Genomic DNA, 20,103 nt, shown 5'->3' on the forward strand with positions numbered 1-20,103 from the left:
CCTACCAATTTTGCTTTCTACATGTTTCTGAAAAGAAGTGATTTTATAGTAAGCAAAGACCCTAGAATCCTGCATTTGGAACTAGAAGTCTTCAGAAGCTGCCTAGCCCAAACCCCTCATTAAACACATGAGGAAACTGAGGTTAAGAAAAGTGAAGGGTCACTCAGCTGGCTAAGTATGTGAAGTAAGTTTTGAATCTTCCTCAAGACCTGAGTCCAGAACACCATCCAATCTCCCACAACTAGGAAAGTGTAAGAGTGCAGTTGAAACCACCCGACTGAATATGAACGGTCGTCCTAGGGATAGATCTTCTCTAATAAGAGAATAAAGAAAGACCTTTCAGCCAGACTCCAAACTTTTGCAAGAAGCCTTTGCTAGACTTCTTCGGTCCTAATAACTCCAATGTAGACTTTCTATGCTTTGTCTCTACATAGTTTTTTGATGATTGTCTTACCCATTAAATTATCAGATTCTTGAGAACAGGACTGTCTTTTACATTTATTTGTATCCCAGTGCTTGGTAAAAATAATAATAAGTTTAAAAAAATAAAACTTGACACTTGGTAAATACTTTAGTAAACATTTATTGACTGCTTATCCCAGGTCAACAAAGATAAGGATCTGAGTCTAAATGTGAATTCAGATCTTCTGACTCCCAGCCCAGAACTCTAGCCATTAATGTAACACATCCATCCCATAGCCTTTGGGGTCACCTCCAATTGTGATCATTCTTAATCTATGGTTACCAGAGGGTTGAAGAATATCTTGGGTGAAGGGAAAGACTCACTAGGATCCTTAAAGATGGAGACTGCTCAGAAGAAAGTAGTTGAGATGGGGTGAGATCATGAACTGGAGGAAAAACTGCATTACGTCTTTTTTCTTTGCTTCTTAGAACATCTCACTTCCTTCATGGCTGTACACAAGCACGATTTTCCATATGCGATCCTTCAACACCTAATATCTTCACAAAAAATTGCCTTGCCTTTCTTGTGAATAGAGTGTGTAATGTAGAAATAGAAACATAGATAGGATGAATAGATAAGACTCTGACAGAACAGATAGACAAGAGAAAGAGAAAAAAAGGAAGGAAGGAAGGAAGGAAGGAAGGAAGGAAGGAAGGAAGGAAGGAAGGAAGGAGGGAGGGAGAGAAGGGAAGGAGGGAGGGAGGGAAGGAAGGAAGGGAGGGAGGAGAGAAGGGAGGGAGGGAGGGAAGGAAGGAAGGAGGGAGGGAAGAAGGGAGGGAGGAGGGAGAGAAGGGAGGGAGGGAGGAGAAGGGAGGGAGGGAGGGAAGGAAGGAAGGAAGGGGAGGGAGGGAAGGAAGGGAGGGAGGGAGGGAGAGAAGGGAGGGAGGAGGAAGGAAGGAAGGAAGGAGGAAAGAAGGAAGAAGGAGGGAAGGAAGGAAGGAAGGAAGGGAGGAAGGAAGGGAGGAAAGAAGGAAGGAAGGAAGGAAGGAAGGAAGGAAGGAAGGAAGGAAGGAAGGAAGGAAGGAAGGAAGGAAGGAAGGAAGGAGAGGGAGGGAGGGAGGAAGGAAGGAAGGAAGGAAAGGAGGAAGGGAGGGAGGAAGGAAGGGAGGGAGGAAGGATAGAAAGATAAGATGGATAGACAGAATAGATAAGTAGGTAGATACAGAGAGAGAGAATGGATAGATTATTAAGATGAATGAGTGCATCGATAAGACACAAAAATAGACAGTAGATAGACAATATAATAGAGACTAGATAGTAGTATAAACAGAATAGATATAGATGATAGATGACAGGATAAGATAGATTACATTCTCTTGGGAAAACCTTAGCGAAAGGCGACACGCAGTAGGCGTATAATAAATGTGCGCGGACGCTCTCCTGGTCCCTTCCTCTCTCTCCCACATTTCCCCGGACCTCGAGCCGGGAGGGGCACACAGTAGGCGTTTAATAAATGTGCGCGGACGTTCTCTCCGTCGCCTCCTTCCCTTCCTCTCTCCCCCACGGCTCCCCGGATCTCGGGCAGGGCGGGGCACACAGTAGGCGTTTAATAGATCCCAGCTTATTGAGTGATGGATTGATTGGCAGGTGGGTGGGGTCTCGGCTCTGAAGCCCGGAGAAGGGGCGTTGGGTGAGGGGCGAATACTTATACTTCTACAAGTCAGACCAAAGCATTATCTCCGCCTAAGCGTCTGGGACATGAAAACTGTGGCCTTAGCCCCGCCCCTGATGCTTCCAGACCCTCCTTTGACCAATAGGAGGGCGGATAAACCACGTCCCCTTCTAGGCCCCGCCTTTTCCCAAGACAGTCTTTGAGCCCCAGTGGAGAACCCACCTCCGCGGTGACTATTGGCTGCCGCTGACGGAAGACGGACTAAGAAAACAGCCAATAGCAGCGCCACACGGAGTTTTTCCCGGGAAAGCCGGGTCTGTAGAGTGAAACCGGAAATGAAAGCGATCGACAGGTGGAGGTGGCCAACCAGGAACGGGGATCGAGGATGTGGGGCGGGACCAGAACCGGACTGCGGGGCCCAAACCGGTAGAGGCAGATGCACCTGTGAGCAACACCCTAGAAGCGGAGCCGGAGCGGGGACGGAAGCCGCAGGTGAGGGGAGCCGGAGGCCAGGGAGGAGCCGGAGCCGAGGCCGGGGACGGAGAGACGGGCCGGGGGATGGGGAGCGGGAACAGTGCTCCGGCGAACAGGACATTCAGCGTCCGGGGCCCCTAGGCTGTGACAGTGATGCTCTGGCCCCTGGAGGCGGCGGCGGGTTCCCAAGGCGTTTGGCTGGGACATTCAGTGCTCCGGGGCCTCCTGAATACAATGTTCGGTACTCCAGGGAACCCCCGGATGTGACGTTCGCTGTTTCAGAGGCCCTCCCCCTGTGGTGACAGTCATGTTCCCGGGGCCTCCTGCGGGACAGACGCCTCCTGGCGCCACATCCAGCGCCCCGGGACCCCTGGCTGAGGCTCCAGGCGCCCCCTGCCGGGCGGTCTCGTGGGTCCTGCGGTGACGGTGCCAGACGCCAGGGGGCAGAGCCCGCACTGACCGGGGCTTTTCCCGCGGTTTTGGTTCTAGGCTTTCAGCCCTGCCCTGGCTCTGGCACTTGGTTGGGGGGCGGGGCGGGGAAGAGGAGCGCACATGGACAGGGCCACTGCGGGCTGGGCTGTGCCAAGTCCTTTACACTTATTTTGTCATTGAACTGGTGCCGTGATTTCCCCATTTTATAGATAAGGAAACTGAGGCAGGCAGGGCTGAAGTGCCTGCGGCCACGCTGCCAGAATAATGTCTGAGGCCGGATTTGAACTCGGGTCTTTGAGTGCAGGCCAGTGCTCCCTACCCAGGGGCCCCACGAGCTGCCCCTTGGGCAAGGGGGACGGAAAGGGGGAGGATCAGCCTCCCCGCCCTGCCTCCTTCCCCCCTCAGGGCACTTGGGCTCCGCTGGCTCCCCAGGGGCTGCCCCTTGCTCCTACACCGAGCCCAGGGGGCCTCTGGTCACTACCTCACCCCGGTGGCTGGGGCCCGAGCCGCCGGGCCCTTCTCTGCTTTCTAACCGGCCTCGCCGTCTCCTTGCAGATGCTCCCCTCCCTCGCTGACGGGGGCCATGCTCGCCGGGTGCCCTCCTGAGACCAGATGACCTTCATGTCGATGGCCACGGTGGTGGCGGTGGCAGAGCCGAAATGGGTGTCGCTGTGGGGACGCTGGTTCTGGGTGGCGGCGCTGCTGGGCCTGCTGCTGGGATCCCTGTTGGTGGTCTTGCTCCCCCTGGGGGCCGTGGAGGAGCAGTGCTCCACGCTCCAGAAAGGACTCTCCTTGCTGAGGAGCAAGCTGGGAGGAGGGCAGAAGTCTCCCAGCACAGGGCTCGCTGTCACCACAGGAGGGATCAGTCTGCTGGTGGTCAAGCCCAAAGCGTCTGCAGGTAAGAGACGGCGTGTTCTAGAAGAGGATCTGGGGCTCTCAGTGCAGTGCAAGAGAACCCAGCAGCCCAGCGGCTGTTTGGGAAGTCAAGGGAGAAAGGAGGGAGCTGAGGCCGCCCTGATTTTACAGACACCCCCCCCTTAGCCAGCGCCGAGCATGCTGTGCACGTGGGACACAGAGATCGCTAGTGGTGCTTGCTCACAGAAAAGGGGCTTTGAGGAGGGCAGAGGGTGGCAGCCTTGGGGGAGCTCAGGAGCTGACTTCTGGTCCTTCTGCCGGGTCCCAGAGGGGCCCACTTGAGCTCAACGGTGAGAGCTGGAACCAAGTAAGATGGTCTCTGTGACTGAGGTCTTCCAGGGGGACCAGAGGGCCCTTGGGTATAGTTTGGACAAAGTAACCTCAGAGATTCTCCCATTTTCCACATAAAGCTGTATTGTTCCCAGAGAATATCTGTGTCCATCTTTGACCACCTGACTTTTGGTGTCTTCTAGACGTTAAGCTAGAAGCCCGAGCAGCCCTGAACCAGGCCCTGGAAATGAAGCGGCAGGGGAAGCGCGAGAAGGCCCACCGACTCTTCTTGCACGCCCTCAAGATGGACCCCAATTACGTGGACGCGCTCAACGAGCTGGGCATCTTTTCTGAAGAGGAGAAAGACATTCTGCAGGCCGATTACTTATATACCAAAGCCCTAACCATCTCTCCCTACAACGAGAAAGCGCTCATCAACAGGGACCGGACGTTGCCCCTGGTGGAAGAGATTGACCAGCGCTACTTCAGCATCATCGACAGCAAAGTGAAAAAGGTGATGTCCATCCCCAAGGGGAGCTCGGCGCTGCGGCGCGTCATGGAGGAGTCTTACTACCACCACATTTACCACACCGTGGCTATCGAAGGCAACACGCTGACCCTCTCCGAGATCCGGCACATAATCGAGACCCGATACGCCGTGCCTGGGAAGAGCCTGGAGGAACAGAACGAAGTCATCGGCATGCACGCGGCCATGAAATACATCAACACCACTCTGGTCTCCAGGATCGGGTCCGTCACCATCAGCGACATGCTGGAGATCCACCGGCGGGTGCTGGGTTATGTGGATCCCGTGGAGGCAGGGAGATTTAGGACTACACAGGTGTTTGTGGGACATCATATTCCTCCCCATCCTCATGACGTGGAAAAGCAGATGGAAGAGTTCATACAGTGGCTGAACTCGGAGGACGCCATGAATCTGCACCCGGTGGAATTTGCCGCGCTGGCCCATTACAAACTGGTCTACATCCACCCCTTCATTGATGGCAACGGCAGGACCTCCCGGCTGCTGATGAACCTCATTTTGATGCAGGCAGGCTACCCCCCCATTACAATCCGCAAGGAGCAGAGGTCCGAGTATTACCATGTGTTAGAAGTTGCCAATGAAGGGGACGTGAGACCCTTCATCCGTTTCATTGCCAAGTGCACTGAGACCACCTTAGACATGCTGCTAATCGCAACCACTGACCATGCCGTGGGATTGCCAGAAGCAAATCCCAACCATTCTGGATGCAAACAAACTATTCCTGTGAAAACGTAAATCTCATTTGGCTTAAAAAGTGCAACAGAGATTATTTTGCAGGAATCACACAGAAGCCTTGAGCTTTCCTACTGGGAAACGAATCTTCTCACAAAGACTTAGAGAGCTAAATGTTCTTGACCTAAGAATGTTTCTTGTTTTAGTTGTTTTTGTTTTTTTTTTTTAAGAAAATCAGTTAAATTAAGCCTTGTCTCTATAATAATTTATAAGCTAACTATGCCAAATTATTTATTTTGGATTTTAAAGCAGGCAAAAAACACAAGATGTTAACAGCCAAACTCTGGGCTGGACATTAAGAGGCTTTTTCCAGGGTATACAAGGAAGCTGCACTGTAGGCCTCTGTCCTACAGGTCCCTGTACATTCTGTCGAGGGACCATTCTGCCAAGTTGAACTAGGGGTTCTAGGTCAGGATGAAGGGAAGCTCTTTTCTTTTGAGGGCAAGGAACTCCAGGAGTTATTTTTGCAGAGGACAAGCAGTTTTCTTTTGGAAGGTGCAGGGTTATCTGCCCAGACTAACTTGGGAATCAACTTCTGCCTAGAAATCAAACTACTGAGATATTAGGATCCATTTTAACAGTGGAACCTTGTCTGCCTCAACTGGCTTTACTTCTCTTCTCAATGTTGGTACCAGGGATCATGTGTTTTTCTATAGTGGGCTATTTTGTAATTCAGCTAACACCCATCATCCTAGTTCCCTCTCCCTTCCCAGCCCCTCTTTTTGGGAAGAGGAACATCTGTTTGTTAGAGCAGAAGTTGTTTGCATACCAGATCACTCCATCATCTCTCACTCAAGCTGTGAATCCAGGACCATCAAAGTCTTAAGAATGTCTTCCCTGACAGATCACTCCTCAACAGTCTCTGCCAACAGATTTTCCAGATGTGGTGCTGAGAGTACACCCCTGGATCGCTGACATGAGAGATCAATCCCGATGTAATCAGCTGGATCACATCTCTGGGGCATCTGTTTGGAACCTTCCTCACCTTGGCCAGTATCTTTGCCTTTTCTGTGCAATATCTTCTCCCCAGTCTTTGCATCATGACATTACCCCCTTCCTCCAGATACCTCATTGTTCAGCACAGGCAGTGGGCCCTCGAGGTTGGGCCAAGTCCTTCCAAGCCATTGGAAGGAAGGAGACAGATTTTGTTTTAGCTCCCCAGACCACGTTTAAGAGGGACCGGCAATAATAGCAGAGCCTTTGTCAGCCACAAGTGGAACAGCTCTAACAGCCAATAAATAACAGGGTCCTTTCAGCTTGTTGAAATCCATCCATTTGGCGAATCTTCCGCTTGGAGTCACTGTGACTCCATCTTTCAGTGTCGGCCCCAAGCCTTTGGAGTTGTATAGGCTATCACAAATGGACAGCTGCTGGAAGAGAGGCCTACTTAACTAAGCTTTCTCAAAGGCTGGCTTAGCACTGGGGAAAGAGAAAAGCTCTCACACAAAATCCAAAGGTTCACAACCCTAACATATTTTAAAGATCACTGCCATAAAATTATTGAATTCTGGATTTGGTTCTTAGGAACAAACCCCAAGGCTAGCTGAACCACTAGACAAAAGCACTTGTTTTTGTAATAATGAATGAATTTGCACTTTAGCTCTATGTGAAGGATGTTACTCTAACAAACTACTTATTCTAATAAAGTATTTTATTAAATCACTGACTTAGCTTCATTATGTGAAAAGATGCTAGTTTGGTTGAATATAAGTAGGTTGGCTTGAACATATAAGTTAAACCCCTTATTTCAAAGGCCCAGAGATCATCAGCAGTCACCCTAGTCTATGAAGAATACACCTCTGCTTTTTCTACCACAAGATGCCGCTATATAATTTTTTGGGGGGGAATGGGGGTGGGCAGGGAAGCGAAGAATAAATATGTTGAAATCTGAAGTTGTACCTGGGGCACATGGATGGCTGAGCCAAGTTTGCTCACACTATTATATTCTAATATGGGCATATGCTCAATAACCCTCCTAAACAGATCACTATGTGAATGAGTCAGTGCTTCAGACAAGGTCAAATAACATGTCTTAAGATAATCAGGCAACCTCAAACAAGTAAAGTCCCTCAACATGAATCTCAAAACAAAAAGCTGCTGCTAACCACCTAGTCCCTAGATAAACATATCTACTACCCAAAAATAAATAAAAATCTAACAAATATAGTCACTTCATTTTTATAACAAAGTAAGACAAGCAAGAAACTTGAGATATAAAATGATAAACAGAAGCATAACAGTACCCCCGTTTTATATCTGAAAACACTAAGGCTCCCAAAAAGCCAGAACCTCAATTCCAGTCCAGCCTTTCCCCAACAGGCAGACTCTTGTGAACCAAATACTAGACTGGAATCATCCAGCCGTGGGGTTACAGTCTGACCTCTGGCTAGTCAGAACCTCTGCCGCCTGCCTAAATGGCTTCACCTGTAAGATGGAGAGGCTAAGACCCCTCTGCTTTCCTCCCAAAAAGCTAAGTGCTTCATAAATAAGCCAATTTTCAGTATCTATATATAATATGCATCTTAAGTTCCAGTTTATCAGATGTCTGAATGACAGCCACTCATTAAATTCAGAAACACAGATGTACCACAATTCCTAACTGCATTTTTTAAAAAGAAAAATTAGGGGGTGATTATATTCTTCTGTTTCAGAGTTCTTTGAACTAAGTTTCATGCAGTAAACTGAAGAACTGACTTTGGATCAGCCAAAGTTGGAGGAAGAAAGTTTTCTCAAAGCCAAAGAACCAAATGAAAATCATTTTTAAAAGAGACTTTTTTTTTTTAAATATCACCTAAGTCAGGAGGAAAATGGGATTGAACGTCCAGAACATCTCTCCAGGCCAGGGCCAGGATGTAAATAAAGCAAGGTGCACCATCTGTGTTGGACTGAAGAGAAGAAAAAGACCTTTTAAAGATAACTTCAGTTTAATAAGTGAAGTTAAATGGAGAATGTGAGTTTGCATCTGACATCATATATAAACAAAACCAAGGAGCTGTGAGGGTCTCGACAAGGGGGAGTACAATTCCTTGGGCAAACAAAGTGGACATAACCCACGGTGGCAGCACACACAATTCTGAATACAAAACAAATAGCTCCAGTCTCCCATCCTTAGGAAACATAAAAATAAGGGTTTGACATGTCATTTACAAATACACAATATAAAAACAGAAACCACTTTGAACAGAACATCAACCCAATCCACTTTTCTCTAACTTCCCTTCCCCTCCCCCTACCAAAATAGGCCATTGTGGTGAATTCCGAGCATCTGCCATTTTATCCTTGCCAAGAACGCTGATGAGCAGGTCTGCTCTGCCGAGTGCGAAATGAGTATGTTGTAAATGGCAAAAAGCTGCCCGAGCAGCTGCCCTGAGGAGCGGAGCTCCGCAAGCTCGGTGCTTCAGCTCCACGCCACCCTGTGCCCGCCTAAAAAGTGAACACTCCCTCATGCTGCCCACCCTCAATATGAGGGATCATTTAAAGCCATTTAAACCCACACCAGCCTTCTCTGTCTCAGTCAGAACAAAAGAACCCTCTGGCTTGGGATGGCCCCAACCTGTATTGTGAGGGACCTAATAGGACAAAGTAGTTATTTACAGAGGATGATGGGGGCTTCCCCTGGCCAGCAGAAATAAGGACACAAAATGGCTTCCTCAAAGGCATTTTGACATTTCCCATGAAGTCCGATTCACTTTTTCAGGAGCATCTTGGCAAAATCGGCATTCGACATCTTGGGCGCCTCCGGGGGTGTTGAAGAGGGTCCAGGTGGGCTCTGGAGCGTCCCGTTTTCAGTCTTGGGGCCAGGATTATTGGGGCGCTGCAATGCTCGAGGCAACAGCGAGAGCTGGGTCCTCCCCTTACCCCGCCTAAAAAGGGAAATAGTTTTATGTACAGACTAAAAGTTAAAAAAGTCCTTTTTATAGTTTGCAAAATGGACAGAAAGAGCTTTAGGGTCTTAAAAGTTACATACATGAGGAGTGCACCAAGGAGCAAAAGGAGAGAACAAGATTTGTAAGGGAAAAGAACCCACTTCTAGCAGGTGAATTCAACAAAAGCCTAAAGGGCAGAGAGCCAGAGCAGGGCTCCGCCACCCAGATTTCTCCCAACCCATCTTGCACTACCCGGCCCACACCAGCCTAGTACAGCTCATGCCGATTCCTGCCTCTGGGGAGCCAGGCCCTTAGTGACCGACCCCTTCGCTCCCGTCCAAGATGAGCACTTACGCGCCATACACCTGCCGCGGCACCAGGGCCCCAGCCGCTCTCCCTGCCTCAGGCCTGTCCGGCAGCTTCCTTTGGGGAGGGTTGCTGATGGCCACTTTAATGACGTTTTCTTTAATTGTCATTCCATCCATTTTCAAGACAGCCTGAGAAGCCTGAGCCTCATTCTCATATTCTACATAGGCAAGGCCCTAAAGAAAGAACAATCATAATGTAAAAGAACTGACAATTCGTCCTCAATTAATTTACTTACACAGTGCCTCGCCAAACTACCAAAACTACCAAAGGATTACTTTGTAGGACTAGAAAAAAATAAAATCCATTTAGAGAGTCACATGAAAAGTAGGAAGGAAAGGATGCACCCAACATGCAGTACCAGACCTCAACCTCTACTACAAAATAACTTGATACTGATTAGAAAGAGAGAAAGATCTGTGTAATAACATACTAGAAAATGAAACTTGCGGTCTAATTCAATAAACTCCAGATCCTCGCTACTGGGCTATGTATGGTCTTCACTACTGACAAAAACTTTTGGCAAACCTGGGCAGCAGCTGGATAGAAACGAGGCTAAGACCAACCTCTCATCCTCCAAATGGCTATGTATGTGATTCAGTTATCAAACATAGGCTAGACATATCATAAACAAAGAAAAATTGAACATTGAGATCTATAGATGGGGGAAACATTTTTTAAAATACCATAGAGTATCACAAAAGATAAACTGGATAATTTTGATTTAAAATTCTTGTACAAATACCCCAGGACAGCCAAAATTGAAAGAGAAATGGTTAACAAGGGGAAAACACCTTTGCAGTGAGTTTCTTCAATAAAGATCTGATTTCCATGAAACAAACCAAATTGATTTAAACATATAAGAAAATCCACTGCCCAGTTGACAAAGATTCAGAAAATATGAGCGAGCAGTTTTCACACCCAAGTTACCAAAAGCCCCAAGAATTCTCCAAATCATCAGGACAGAGAAATGCTCATTAAAACAACTCAGAGGTTCTACCTCACATTCATCATCAAAGTGGCAAGTAGACAAAGGGCACTGCTGCCCCTGTCAGGCAGGCTGTACATCAGTGCGCTGTGTGTACTCTTGGTCTCCCCAGAGTGACTAAGTAGGGCAAATCCTCAGAGCCTGATCCGAAGCCAAAGAAAAAGATGCACAAAATATGGACCGCACGGCTAATACTGAGAGAACCAAGGTGCCCATCAATGGAGAAATGGAATGAAATCTAACAATTTCAAAGAAACATGGCAAGACTTATCTGAACTGATGGCAGCCAGAAGCCCAAGGCTACTCTGAAAGACTGTGACTGAAAACATCCTCCACAAAAAGCACTTGGAGGTTAAGCACACAAGACATCTCCACAGGCCCCCGTTTTTTCTTCCTTATCACTCACTGCTGGCCATGCTTTTTGTTTTTCTGTCCTGTTCTATTCCCTGGTGCAAGCAAGACCTAATTTCTCAGATTCACAGAAAGTTGCACTAAAAGGGAAGTGAGAAATCCCAGAGCCCAAAGGCTCAGAAAGGTGACGTGACCATGGCAGAACTGGAGCTCAAACCCCATTCATCTGAGACATGTTCAAAGCTCTTCCTCTCTTGCTGATTACAAAGAACCTGAAGTGTTTTTAAATTAAGGGCCTGAAAGGCAGGTGGGCTTCACATGCAACAAAGCCAGGGAAGGTCAAGTCCCTTCTGAAAAGCCTTCATCTCCCCCTCCCCAACTTCAAACATGACTCCTCTTCCGCGGGGGGAGTGCAACAGAAAAGGCCACTCCCATAGACCCCAGGCTCGCAACCTCACCCAACAGAGCGCCCTAGGCCTCGTGTACCTTGGGTTTCCCGGCACGGTTGGTGACCAGCCTGAGGTCTCTCACACTTCCGTGAACTTTGCAGATGTCTTCTAGCTCTTCCTTTGTGCAGGAGAATGGCAAACCAGAGATAAACAACTTGTGCTTTTCCAGGGCTGTGCTATATCTGAACACCTGCAGAGCAAGAGAAGATGGGACTGAGATGGGTCTTCACACCCCCCCCAGATGACCCAACCTAGGGGTCCCACAGCAGCCACAGTCCCAAGACCCAGCCAAGGTCTTCTCATCTGTCAAAGCTGCCTAGACAACTTCCTAACTCCAAGACTAGCCTCCAGAGGGAAGAGAAACCCTTCTCCTTAAACCACACTGCCATCCACTCCTTTCCCCAGACATATACCTTAAAATCTGGATTCTTGTTCTTGTCCACACAAGGCGAGACAAACATCGGCCTTCCATCCACAGTCTTTCGGTCCAAGCCCAGAGCTTGCAGGGCTGCCTTCTCCTCCTTAAACTCGACATAGCAGTAACCCCGGAAGTCGCCCCGGTTGCTGAAGATGGGACGAATCTCCGTGACCTCCCCACAGGCCTCAAAGAGGGGCCTGAGCTTCACCTCCGGTTCTCCCAGGCTGTAGGGCAAGTTGCTGACAAACACCGTGATGTTGTCTTTATTGCTGTCGTGAAACACTTTGGGCATCTCCTTTTTGATTGCAGCTGCTTTCTCCTTCTGTTTGGAAGGGGGATCGACTTCTGTCGACGCGCTCCTCCCAAAGAGCCCCATCTCCATGCCCGAGTACTCCTCCTCTCCAGCCAGAGGCAGGCTGCTCCCAGCCCTCGGCCGCTTGCTGGGCTGCTCTGCAGATTCCCAAAAGAAGAAGGTCCTGGCTGTAAAGCCCACCAGCCCCGGCCCGGCCCTTCCCTACTACAGAAGGTCTTGAGGACCCCGAGCCACGGCCCACATTCTCGTCTGCACGCCCTGCAGCCTGAAGCTGTTCCACATCTCTCAAAACCTCCACCCTGGTCTGCTTTATGTTGCCACGCAAACACTGGCTATGTGTCCAACTCACTGGTGAAATGGATGGTTTACTGATTAGCAAAGAACGGACGCCCTTCTGACAAATCTGCACTGAGAGATGCCCAAAATCGCAGGCACTCCCTCAGCCCCCTGCCCGAGCTACCAAGGGAGAGGGGCGCTACCTTCTTCTTCATCCCCCCACTCGTCATCCTCGTCTTCATCCGCCTTCCGCTTGTCCCCCGCCTTGCTTTTTTTCATCTTCTTGAAGGCTCTCTTCTCGGCCCGAGCCCGCTTGCGCTGCTCGGTCTTCTCTTCTTCTTGCTGGGCCAGAGCGGCCTCCTTCTCAGCGGCCTGCAAACATGGAAACTAGTGAGTAGGAGGCTACACAAACCGCTGCTTCAGCTTTCAGCTAAGGAGAGGGGAAAAAGGGGCAGAGCCTCAAGTACCCAAATTTAACGGGCAACATGCTCTCTCAGCACTATCTTCTAAAGCACTTCCTTTCTAAAGGAAATTAGCGGGGGTGGATAAAACCTACTTCACAACTGCTGGCACAGATTCAAGTTCCCACTTTAAGGACACCTTAAGCCTTCAGTGTTTTGATGGCTTATTCCCACAGCCAATAGCCCCCCCACCCACTCCCACGAGAACCTGAAGCGCTTGTCTTGGGTGTTCCAGGCTATCCTTGTGTGCAGCAGCAGCAAGATCTGTCCCCATGAACGTTACTACTAAAAATCACCCACTAAAAAGACACTCGGTTATTTTTAGAATTTCTTATAGGCAGACCTCAATCTCCAAGAACATCTATAAGAATGCTCTAACAGAGGATCTGAATGTCGCCTCAATTTTTTTAACAGCAAAATTAACAAATTTTTCCTCCCTGAGAAGTACATTTCAAAAGAGATTATCCGGAGATTTCTGATGAACATTCAAGTAAAACATCTTGCAGGCAATTATCATCAGTTCCTCAGCAATTCACAAAATATCACTACCTTGACTCTCTGCTCATTAACTCGAGCTAATCGATTTTCAGTTTTCTGAACTGCTGAATCCCAATCTTCCAGAGTACCTAAATGAGGAAAGTAGTAAACAAGCTTTAATTTCCTGGGATTTCTGAAAATTTAATAGAAGCAATTAAATCTCCACCTCCCCTCCCTAAGAGAATCAACCATATAGAATCTGCAATTGAGACCCTGGTCTAACCCAAAACCCACCCCCGAAAAGCCCAATCCATCCACTAGTCCAATAAGCAAGCTTGTGCTTAGAACCCTCCAATGAGGAAAAAGCCTATCACACACACACCAAGTGCCACTTTTTGATACCCCTGATTACTAGGAAAGGTTTCCTTAAAAAAATCACCTCCCCATTATACACAAAAAAGAAGAGAAATGAAATGAGTCAAATCCTTGGGCCTTCTACTTACTACCTGAAAAGCTGCAGCTATGTGCCTCAATCAATCTAAGCCTAAGTATCTTCAGCCACAAAATAAGGAGTTCAGCCAGTTCAAGTCTTAATTTCAATCATAGCTAGTGGATGAAAATTTCCTCACTGGAAAAAACTGGTCTAAACAATACCTGAAGTGCCAGAATGCAAAACACATGGCTTTGCTGCCCAAGACAGGCAAGCAGTAAATATATTAGTAATAATTCACAAAGGATAATTGTAATTAATTTGGTTGATAATTATGTGCAAGGGAAAAAGGATTCTAACTCCGTGATCACCCCTCTTTACTATTGTATAACGGAGTCTTTGCAAAGACCCAGTACAAAATTCAGTAAACACCATCACAGTGTTCATGGGTGGTACAGAACTGGTTTTTTATTCATTTATTCTTTTCTTGCAAGGAACGGAATTGTATGTTTTGTCTCAATAATTTATCCTGAAAAATAGATGACTTTTCAATAATGAGGTAATTCGTGCCAAGTCCAATAGATTTGCGATTGAGAGAGCCCTCAGCATCCAGAGAGGACTGGCTGCAAATCAAAGCATAACATCATCACCTTGTTTGTTACTGTTTCCTTAGTTTTTTCTTTGGTCACAATTTTTTTCCTTTTTGATCTGATTTTTCTTGTGCAACATGATAAATATGGAAATGTGTTTAGAAGAATCGCACATGTTTAATCTATAAATTACTTGCTATCTAGGAGAGGGGAGAGGTAGGTAGAAATGGAGAAAAATCTGGAACACAAGATTCTTTAAGAGTAAATTTTAAAAACTATCTTTGCATTCATTTTAAAAATTTAAAAACTTTTATTATTTAAAAAAAATTTTTGGAGGGAGGGGGTTAAGAAGCCTTAAAAGGAATAAGGTTTTGTCTGAGAGGTGACTTTGCCTTTTTTAAAAGAAGAAAATTTAAAAAGGATGGCACACTAGGAAGAGGAATGGGAAATCTGAAAACAAAGATTAATATAAAAAGAGAAATAACTTTTTTTGGAAGATATGAAAGGTGGCTCTACAAACTCAAAGTACAGAAAATGTCTCAAATCAAGTCACATTTTCAGAATTTAACATCATTAAAAAATTTTTTTTTATTATGTTGCCAACATTTTTAGAAAACTTCCTAAAGAGCGCAATGATTTAATCAGCTAAAGATACTGGCAAAAATTCACTTCCTGTATAAAGTTACGATAGCTAAGTCACAATCTCTAAGAACATTGGTTCCACATCTACAAAAGATGGGTAATACTACAAGTTTTAAAGGTTTTCTTTCTTCCTCATCTTAGAAACAAGCCACACAGGAGAGAGAGCCATTAGTACAAAGAGAAGCCTCTCTCCTACAGTCAAGGGCCCTTTGCCCCGAGGTCACAGCATCCAGCCATCAGTGGCACAGACTAACCCCTGGATCCTATGGCAATCTGGTAAGTTTCTAGGCAGTAGAGACCACGACCTCCTACTGAAAGTTTGTCTTTCACAGGCCAGACCAGCTAAGGCAGAGATGGGAGCAAGGTCAAACAGAGGACTTAGCTGGGACTGCCCATTACACCTGAAACAAAACTGCTCCTGTGACAGCCTTTCTTACTTTGTAAAAGGGATTCCCCCCTCATCCCCACCAGAGTTCTACTAGCTCTACCTATTTCATAGCATTTTGTAAAAAGCAAAGCTCTGTGAGAATATGACTTGCCACCTTCCCGGAGTGTAAAACAAAGTGTCTCATCTTACATATTCTTCCTATCATAAGCAGTTAAAATGACTCCTCAACAGAAACTCGGGGGATCTAGCTTGGAGGGAGGAGCCCTCTGACAGCTGCTGTCTCCACCTGCATGGCAAACTTAATTTAAGTCAGTTCACACCTCTGAGCCAAAGTTTCCTCATACAAAAATGAGGGGTGGCCAAGACGGCCTCCCAGATTCCCTCCAGCTTGGTCAGCTGTGAAGTGGGATAATTTAGTTTCTTTGCTGACCTCACAGGGAAGACTCAAATTGGGGACAAGCATGAGAATTATTCACACTCCTGAAGTCAGGTTCGAAAGAGCTTACACAAGAACACACTAATGCAAAAAAAAAAAAAAAAGGAAATCTGCCGTTCCACAGCGCAGCAGGTTTGGTGACACACAGGCCAGAGTAGAGAGACCAGAGCAGCTCCAGCGCGGCCCCATCTCCTCACCTTCGATCCTCTCCAGCGTGAGCAGCACCTCACACACGTGCTCCGGGTAGTCGCTGGTACACTGCACGGCCCGATGCAGAGCCTTCCGACAGTGCTGGGTGTCTCCGTGGGCCCTGGAACACAAACACCAAGAGCTGCTGCCCCAGGCAAGGAAGGCACAAAGGGGCCACGCTCTCCCCAGGAGCTGCTGACACCCCAACGATCCAGCCGGGCGGCCTGCGTCTGCCCCCCACAAGGTGCCCGAAGACGGTGCCTTCTCCATGAAGTCTGGGGGTCACTGGCAGAGAGCCTGGATGGCCTCCGTGACTTTCGAGTGACTGGTGACCAGAATTGGGGCAGGACCATACCCCAGGACAGGCTGCAGGCGTGTCACTTTTTACCAAGGACTACTGAGGAGGATGGTGATGATGAAAGCGCTGGCCCATGTGATGATGATGATCTAATGTGATCCTCACAACCACCCTGGGAGGTAGGAGCTATTATTACCCCCCTTTTAAAGGAGGAAACTGAGTCAAACCCAAATGAGGTGACTAGGATCACACAGCTAGTAAATGCCTAGGACTAGATTTGACCTGAGGTTTTCCTGACTTCAGGCCTGGAGCTCTGAGCGCTGCGACGCCTCGCTGCCCCTGATCTATCCAGAGAGGCTCAGTTGCAAATGATATTTATTCTTCACCAGTTTAAAGATTGAATCCCAGAGATAGACACTGAGCTTCCTCGGGTAATAATATCCACGCCAAAAAATCAACAGCTTCTCTATTAGAAATGACCCTCCGGTGTCCCCGCTCTATGGTCCTCTCATCAGGAGGCCCACGTCCCCCAGGTAAAGGCTCCATGAGCATTCTCTCCGCTCCTCCCTGGGGACTGCTGCACAACCCAAGTATGCTAAGACTACACTCTAGAACTTCCCTTGCCCCCGAGATCTGGCCATCCCGCACCCTCTCACTCCCAGTCTCCAACTCTCAGAATCCCTGAAGCTTCCCCTCAAGCAGCACTGGCAGGAGGTGCCTCCCCTCTCCACAGGATGACCTTCTGGACAATCTTGTCTTATGCACGTTCTGCCTCCCCCATTAAAATATCAACTCCCTGACAGCTGTGGCAGGTGAGTTTGATTTTTTCCTTTGTATCCACAGGACTTGGCAGAGTGCCTGGCACAATCAGTCAGCCAGCTAACTGACTTTGTCTAATAACAACCATACACTTCTATTTGTCAGAAAAGGCTTTCCGGCCTTCCGTGGCCTCCCCAGCATCATCTGAGGTTCCCATATGCACTACTCTTTAATTGCCCTCCATTATACTTTATAAGCCCAATGACACCCTCGGTCCACTCCATTACCTTTCCAGGTTGTAGTATTCCAGCCACATGTTGGCATATTTTGCATTTCCTTTTGTCATAATGCTATCCCACAGTTCTCGAGCTTTCTGCATATTGTTACAAAGGCGTGCCTACAAGATAGCAATTAACACGTCAGTGAGCACACACGCCAGCGGGCTAACACTCCAACAAAATGGGAATGCCAACATTTGTGCAAATTCTACAGAAGCAGAGAGAATCGGGGTATTTTTACACTAAGAACCTCGAAGATTTTATCAACAGTAACTGAAATTTGCTTTTCAATTTTCACTATATACTTCATATGCAAATCGATAAGACTGATTCTTTTTTAACTAATGAAGTTCTATTAACTAATGAAGGGCCTTTCGCAAACTTATTTCAATTTTTACAAATTAAAAAAGAAAAAGGGACCATCATCACATTATATAATTCAACTACTCAATTATTCCATGTGCTACCAACCAAGCCAAAATGCTAAAAGACTGAATAAAATGACAAAGCTTTACACAGAAACATACCTCCACTCTTGCCCAATTCTGCATTATAGTACAGGATGGATCTCCACTTTCACTGAAACCTACCAAGAAAATAATTGAAAAAATAAACAAAACACTTCCAAGAGAAAAAGCTTCAACCCCAAACACCCCAAGGCTATGGCAGTAAGTGTCTTACGCTCCTCCACTTCTTGCTTCAAGTACTCCAGTGCCCGAGCAAAGGCAGCTCTCAGCTCCTCAAGCTCTTTACTTGAATCTGGAAGACAAGTTGGGAAAAGGATGTCTGGGAATGAGAGCGGTTCAAATGTCTTTCACACTACCCAATCACCCACTGCCCAAAGAACTTGGCTCTGGGAGCAGACGTATTCTACCATCGAGCGCACGGGACAAACAGAACGACAATGAGCTCCAAAAGAACGTCCAAGTGACTTTTCTGAGACCCTAATGCAAAGGAGGCTGGCCTTCAAACAAGAGCTTGAAATGTTTTCCCTAGAAAAATACTTACTTGAACCCATGTGGAAACTCCCACTGTGTAAACGCCACATGCACAGCTCCACAGTCTGGGCCCTGCCAGGGGTCCTCAGAGGTAGAGGTTTGCCCCGGTTCACACAGCCACAAAGGGTCACAGGCAGGACTTCCTGAGTCCAAGGATGGCCATACATACCTACCACGCTCCTGCCCCCAAAGCCACTACTGCCTTCTTCCTTCACTCCTCTTCTTGCTCAGCATTGCCTCCCTTGGTGACCTCATCAGCATTATCCAATTTCTGTTTCTAGGCAGATCAATAGATCAAGCCCTAACCTCTCTCTAACTCTCTCCTAGGCACCAGGGCCACACATCACCAACTGCCTTCTGAACAGCCAAGTTCTGCCATCCAAACCAGACACCATTCTCTCTCCCCCAAACCTCCCACTTTTCCAGAACTCTTAATTAGGGCAAGGGCAGCACCCTCTTCCCAGCCCCCCAAGGCTAAACCTGTGGTACTGTCTTGTGGTCCTGCTCTCACCCACTTCACACCCAATCATTTTCACCTCTAAGAGATCTCTGTCCACCAGGACAGCCACAACCCTGGATGGGCCCCACTGCCTCTCACCTGGACAACCTCAATGACCAGTGGACCCTACTCCAAACGTTTCTCTGGCCACAAGTGACTTTCCTAAGTTCTTTCTGTCACTCCAATTCAATGACCTATGACCTTAGCTGAATTAAGTCCAGCACATCTTCCATTTCTTCCTGTGCATATGCTCTGAGGGAAGGCCACAAGGGGCCTAGAGCCCCCTCTACCTGCTCCCCAAGAAGATGGCCTTCCTCTCCTCTCCCCTCCTGGTGCTGCCTATGGCCTCTAAGGAGAGGGAGGCTGGCAGAGTCACTGCCATCATATCAATACAACCTCCTGATATCCACTTCCTGATGCCCACACAATCCTTCAGAACAAATTGGAACAAATGACCCTCCACCATCCGACTCCTGCTGCCCACTTCCTGCCACAGGAGGCAGAGACACAGGCAGAGGAATGCCCAATGGTCTCAGCCCTCCTCATATCCAACCCCAGGGGCAGCACACCCACAATCCCCTTCAGGTTGCATCCTAAGAAAACTGCCGCCTGAAAGTCTGCCTTGTCCTGTACTTTTTACTAACCTGGAAATGTGTGACTGATGCCCAAGCTGCCCTCCACGCCAACAAGACTCTGCTCCTCATTCTTCGAGAGAACTCCCTGATTGATACTCCTGTCTGTCCCCATAAGCTCTGCCTGTTGATATCAGAACCCAGGGGCCCACAGCAAGCACTCCACACTTATGGCCGGTCAGGACGCTGATGCTCCCAGTGCCCATGGTACCACAACTGCCACCTTTCAGCTATCCTCACCACACCAATAGAACACCATGTCATCAAAATGAGTGGAGCCACCTGTGATCTATTCAGTTTCTAGAAACCAATCTGACTTGCCCTCTTCCATCTATTCCTTCCAGGTCAGACTGGAGCCAGTCCCACTTCTAGGAACTGATGGGCCCAGTTGGCAGTCTGTCTCTCCAATTGTATCTCACAGGCCAAACAAGCCTTTTTTCATCCACTTGTCTTTTCTTGTCAGGACATAAGTCACTTTTAGGAGGCAAAGGCACAGTCCAAGTTCTAGACAAGATCTGGAGGAAGAGCATCTGAAGACTCCCCAGAGTCCTTCCTTC

General features: G+C 47.8%; 2 protein-coding genes across 3 annotated transcripts in view; one reads left to right on the plus strand and one right to left on the minus strand.

Moving 5' to 3' along the window:
- The first annotated feature begins 2,454 nt into the window (after positions 1-2,454).
- FICD (FIC domain containing) lies at positions 2,455-5,626 on the plus strand. Its single transcript, XM_003761095.4, has 3 exons — positions 2,455-2,567; positions 3,537-3,879; positions 4,370-5,626. Exons 2-3 carry the CDS (start codon positions 3,594-3,596, stop codon positions 5,443-5,445), a joined length of 1,362 nt encoding a protein of 453 aa, XP_003761143.1. The 5' UTR covers positions 2,455-2,567; positions 3,537-3,593; the 3' UTR covers positions 5,446-5,626.
- A 2,720-nt stretch (positions 5,627-8,346) lies between these two features.
- SART3 (spliceosome associated factor 3, U4/U6 recycling protein) overlaps positions 8,347-20,103 on the minus strand; it is a 33,079-nt gene continuing 21,322 nt past the window's right edge. Inside the window, exons 10-19 of one of the 2 annotated variants that reach the window (XM_031948745.1) lie at positions 18,099-18,176; positions 17,945-18,003; positions 17,427-17,536; positions 16,091-16,203; positions 13,480-13,556; positions 12,673-12,841; positions 11,876-12,330; positions 11,500-11,652; positions 9,663-9,850; positions 8,347-9,305 (exon numbers count right to left, since the gene is read on the minus strand). In XM_031948745.1, coding sequence (XP_031804605.1) covers positions 9,128-9,305; positions 9,663-9,850; positions 11,500-11,652; positions 11,876-12,330; positions 12,673-12,841; positions 13,480-13,556; positions 16,091-16,203; positions 17,427-17,536; positions 17,945-18,003; positions 18,099-18,176 — 1,580 coding nt within the window. In that variant the 3' untranslated portion in view covers positions 8,347-9,127. The remainder of the gene's footprint in view (positions 9,306-9,662; positions 9,851-11,499; positions 11,653-11,875; positions 12,331-12,672; positions 12,842-13,479; positions 13,557-16,090; positions 16,204-17,426; positions 17,537-17,944; positions 18,004-18,098; positions 18,177-20,103) is intronic. The other variant, XM_031948746.1, reaches the window with a different exon arrangement.

This window comes from Sarcophilus harrisii, chromosome 1 (genome assembly GCF_902635505.1).
Source record: "Sarcophilus harrisii chromosome 1, mSarHar1.11, whole genome shotgun sequence".
Taxonomy (NCBI): domain Eukaryota; kingdom Metazoa; phylum Chordata; class Mammalia; order Dasyuromorphia; family Dasyuridae; genus Sarcophilus; species Sarcophilus harrisii.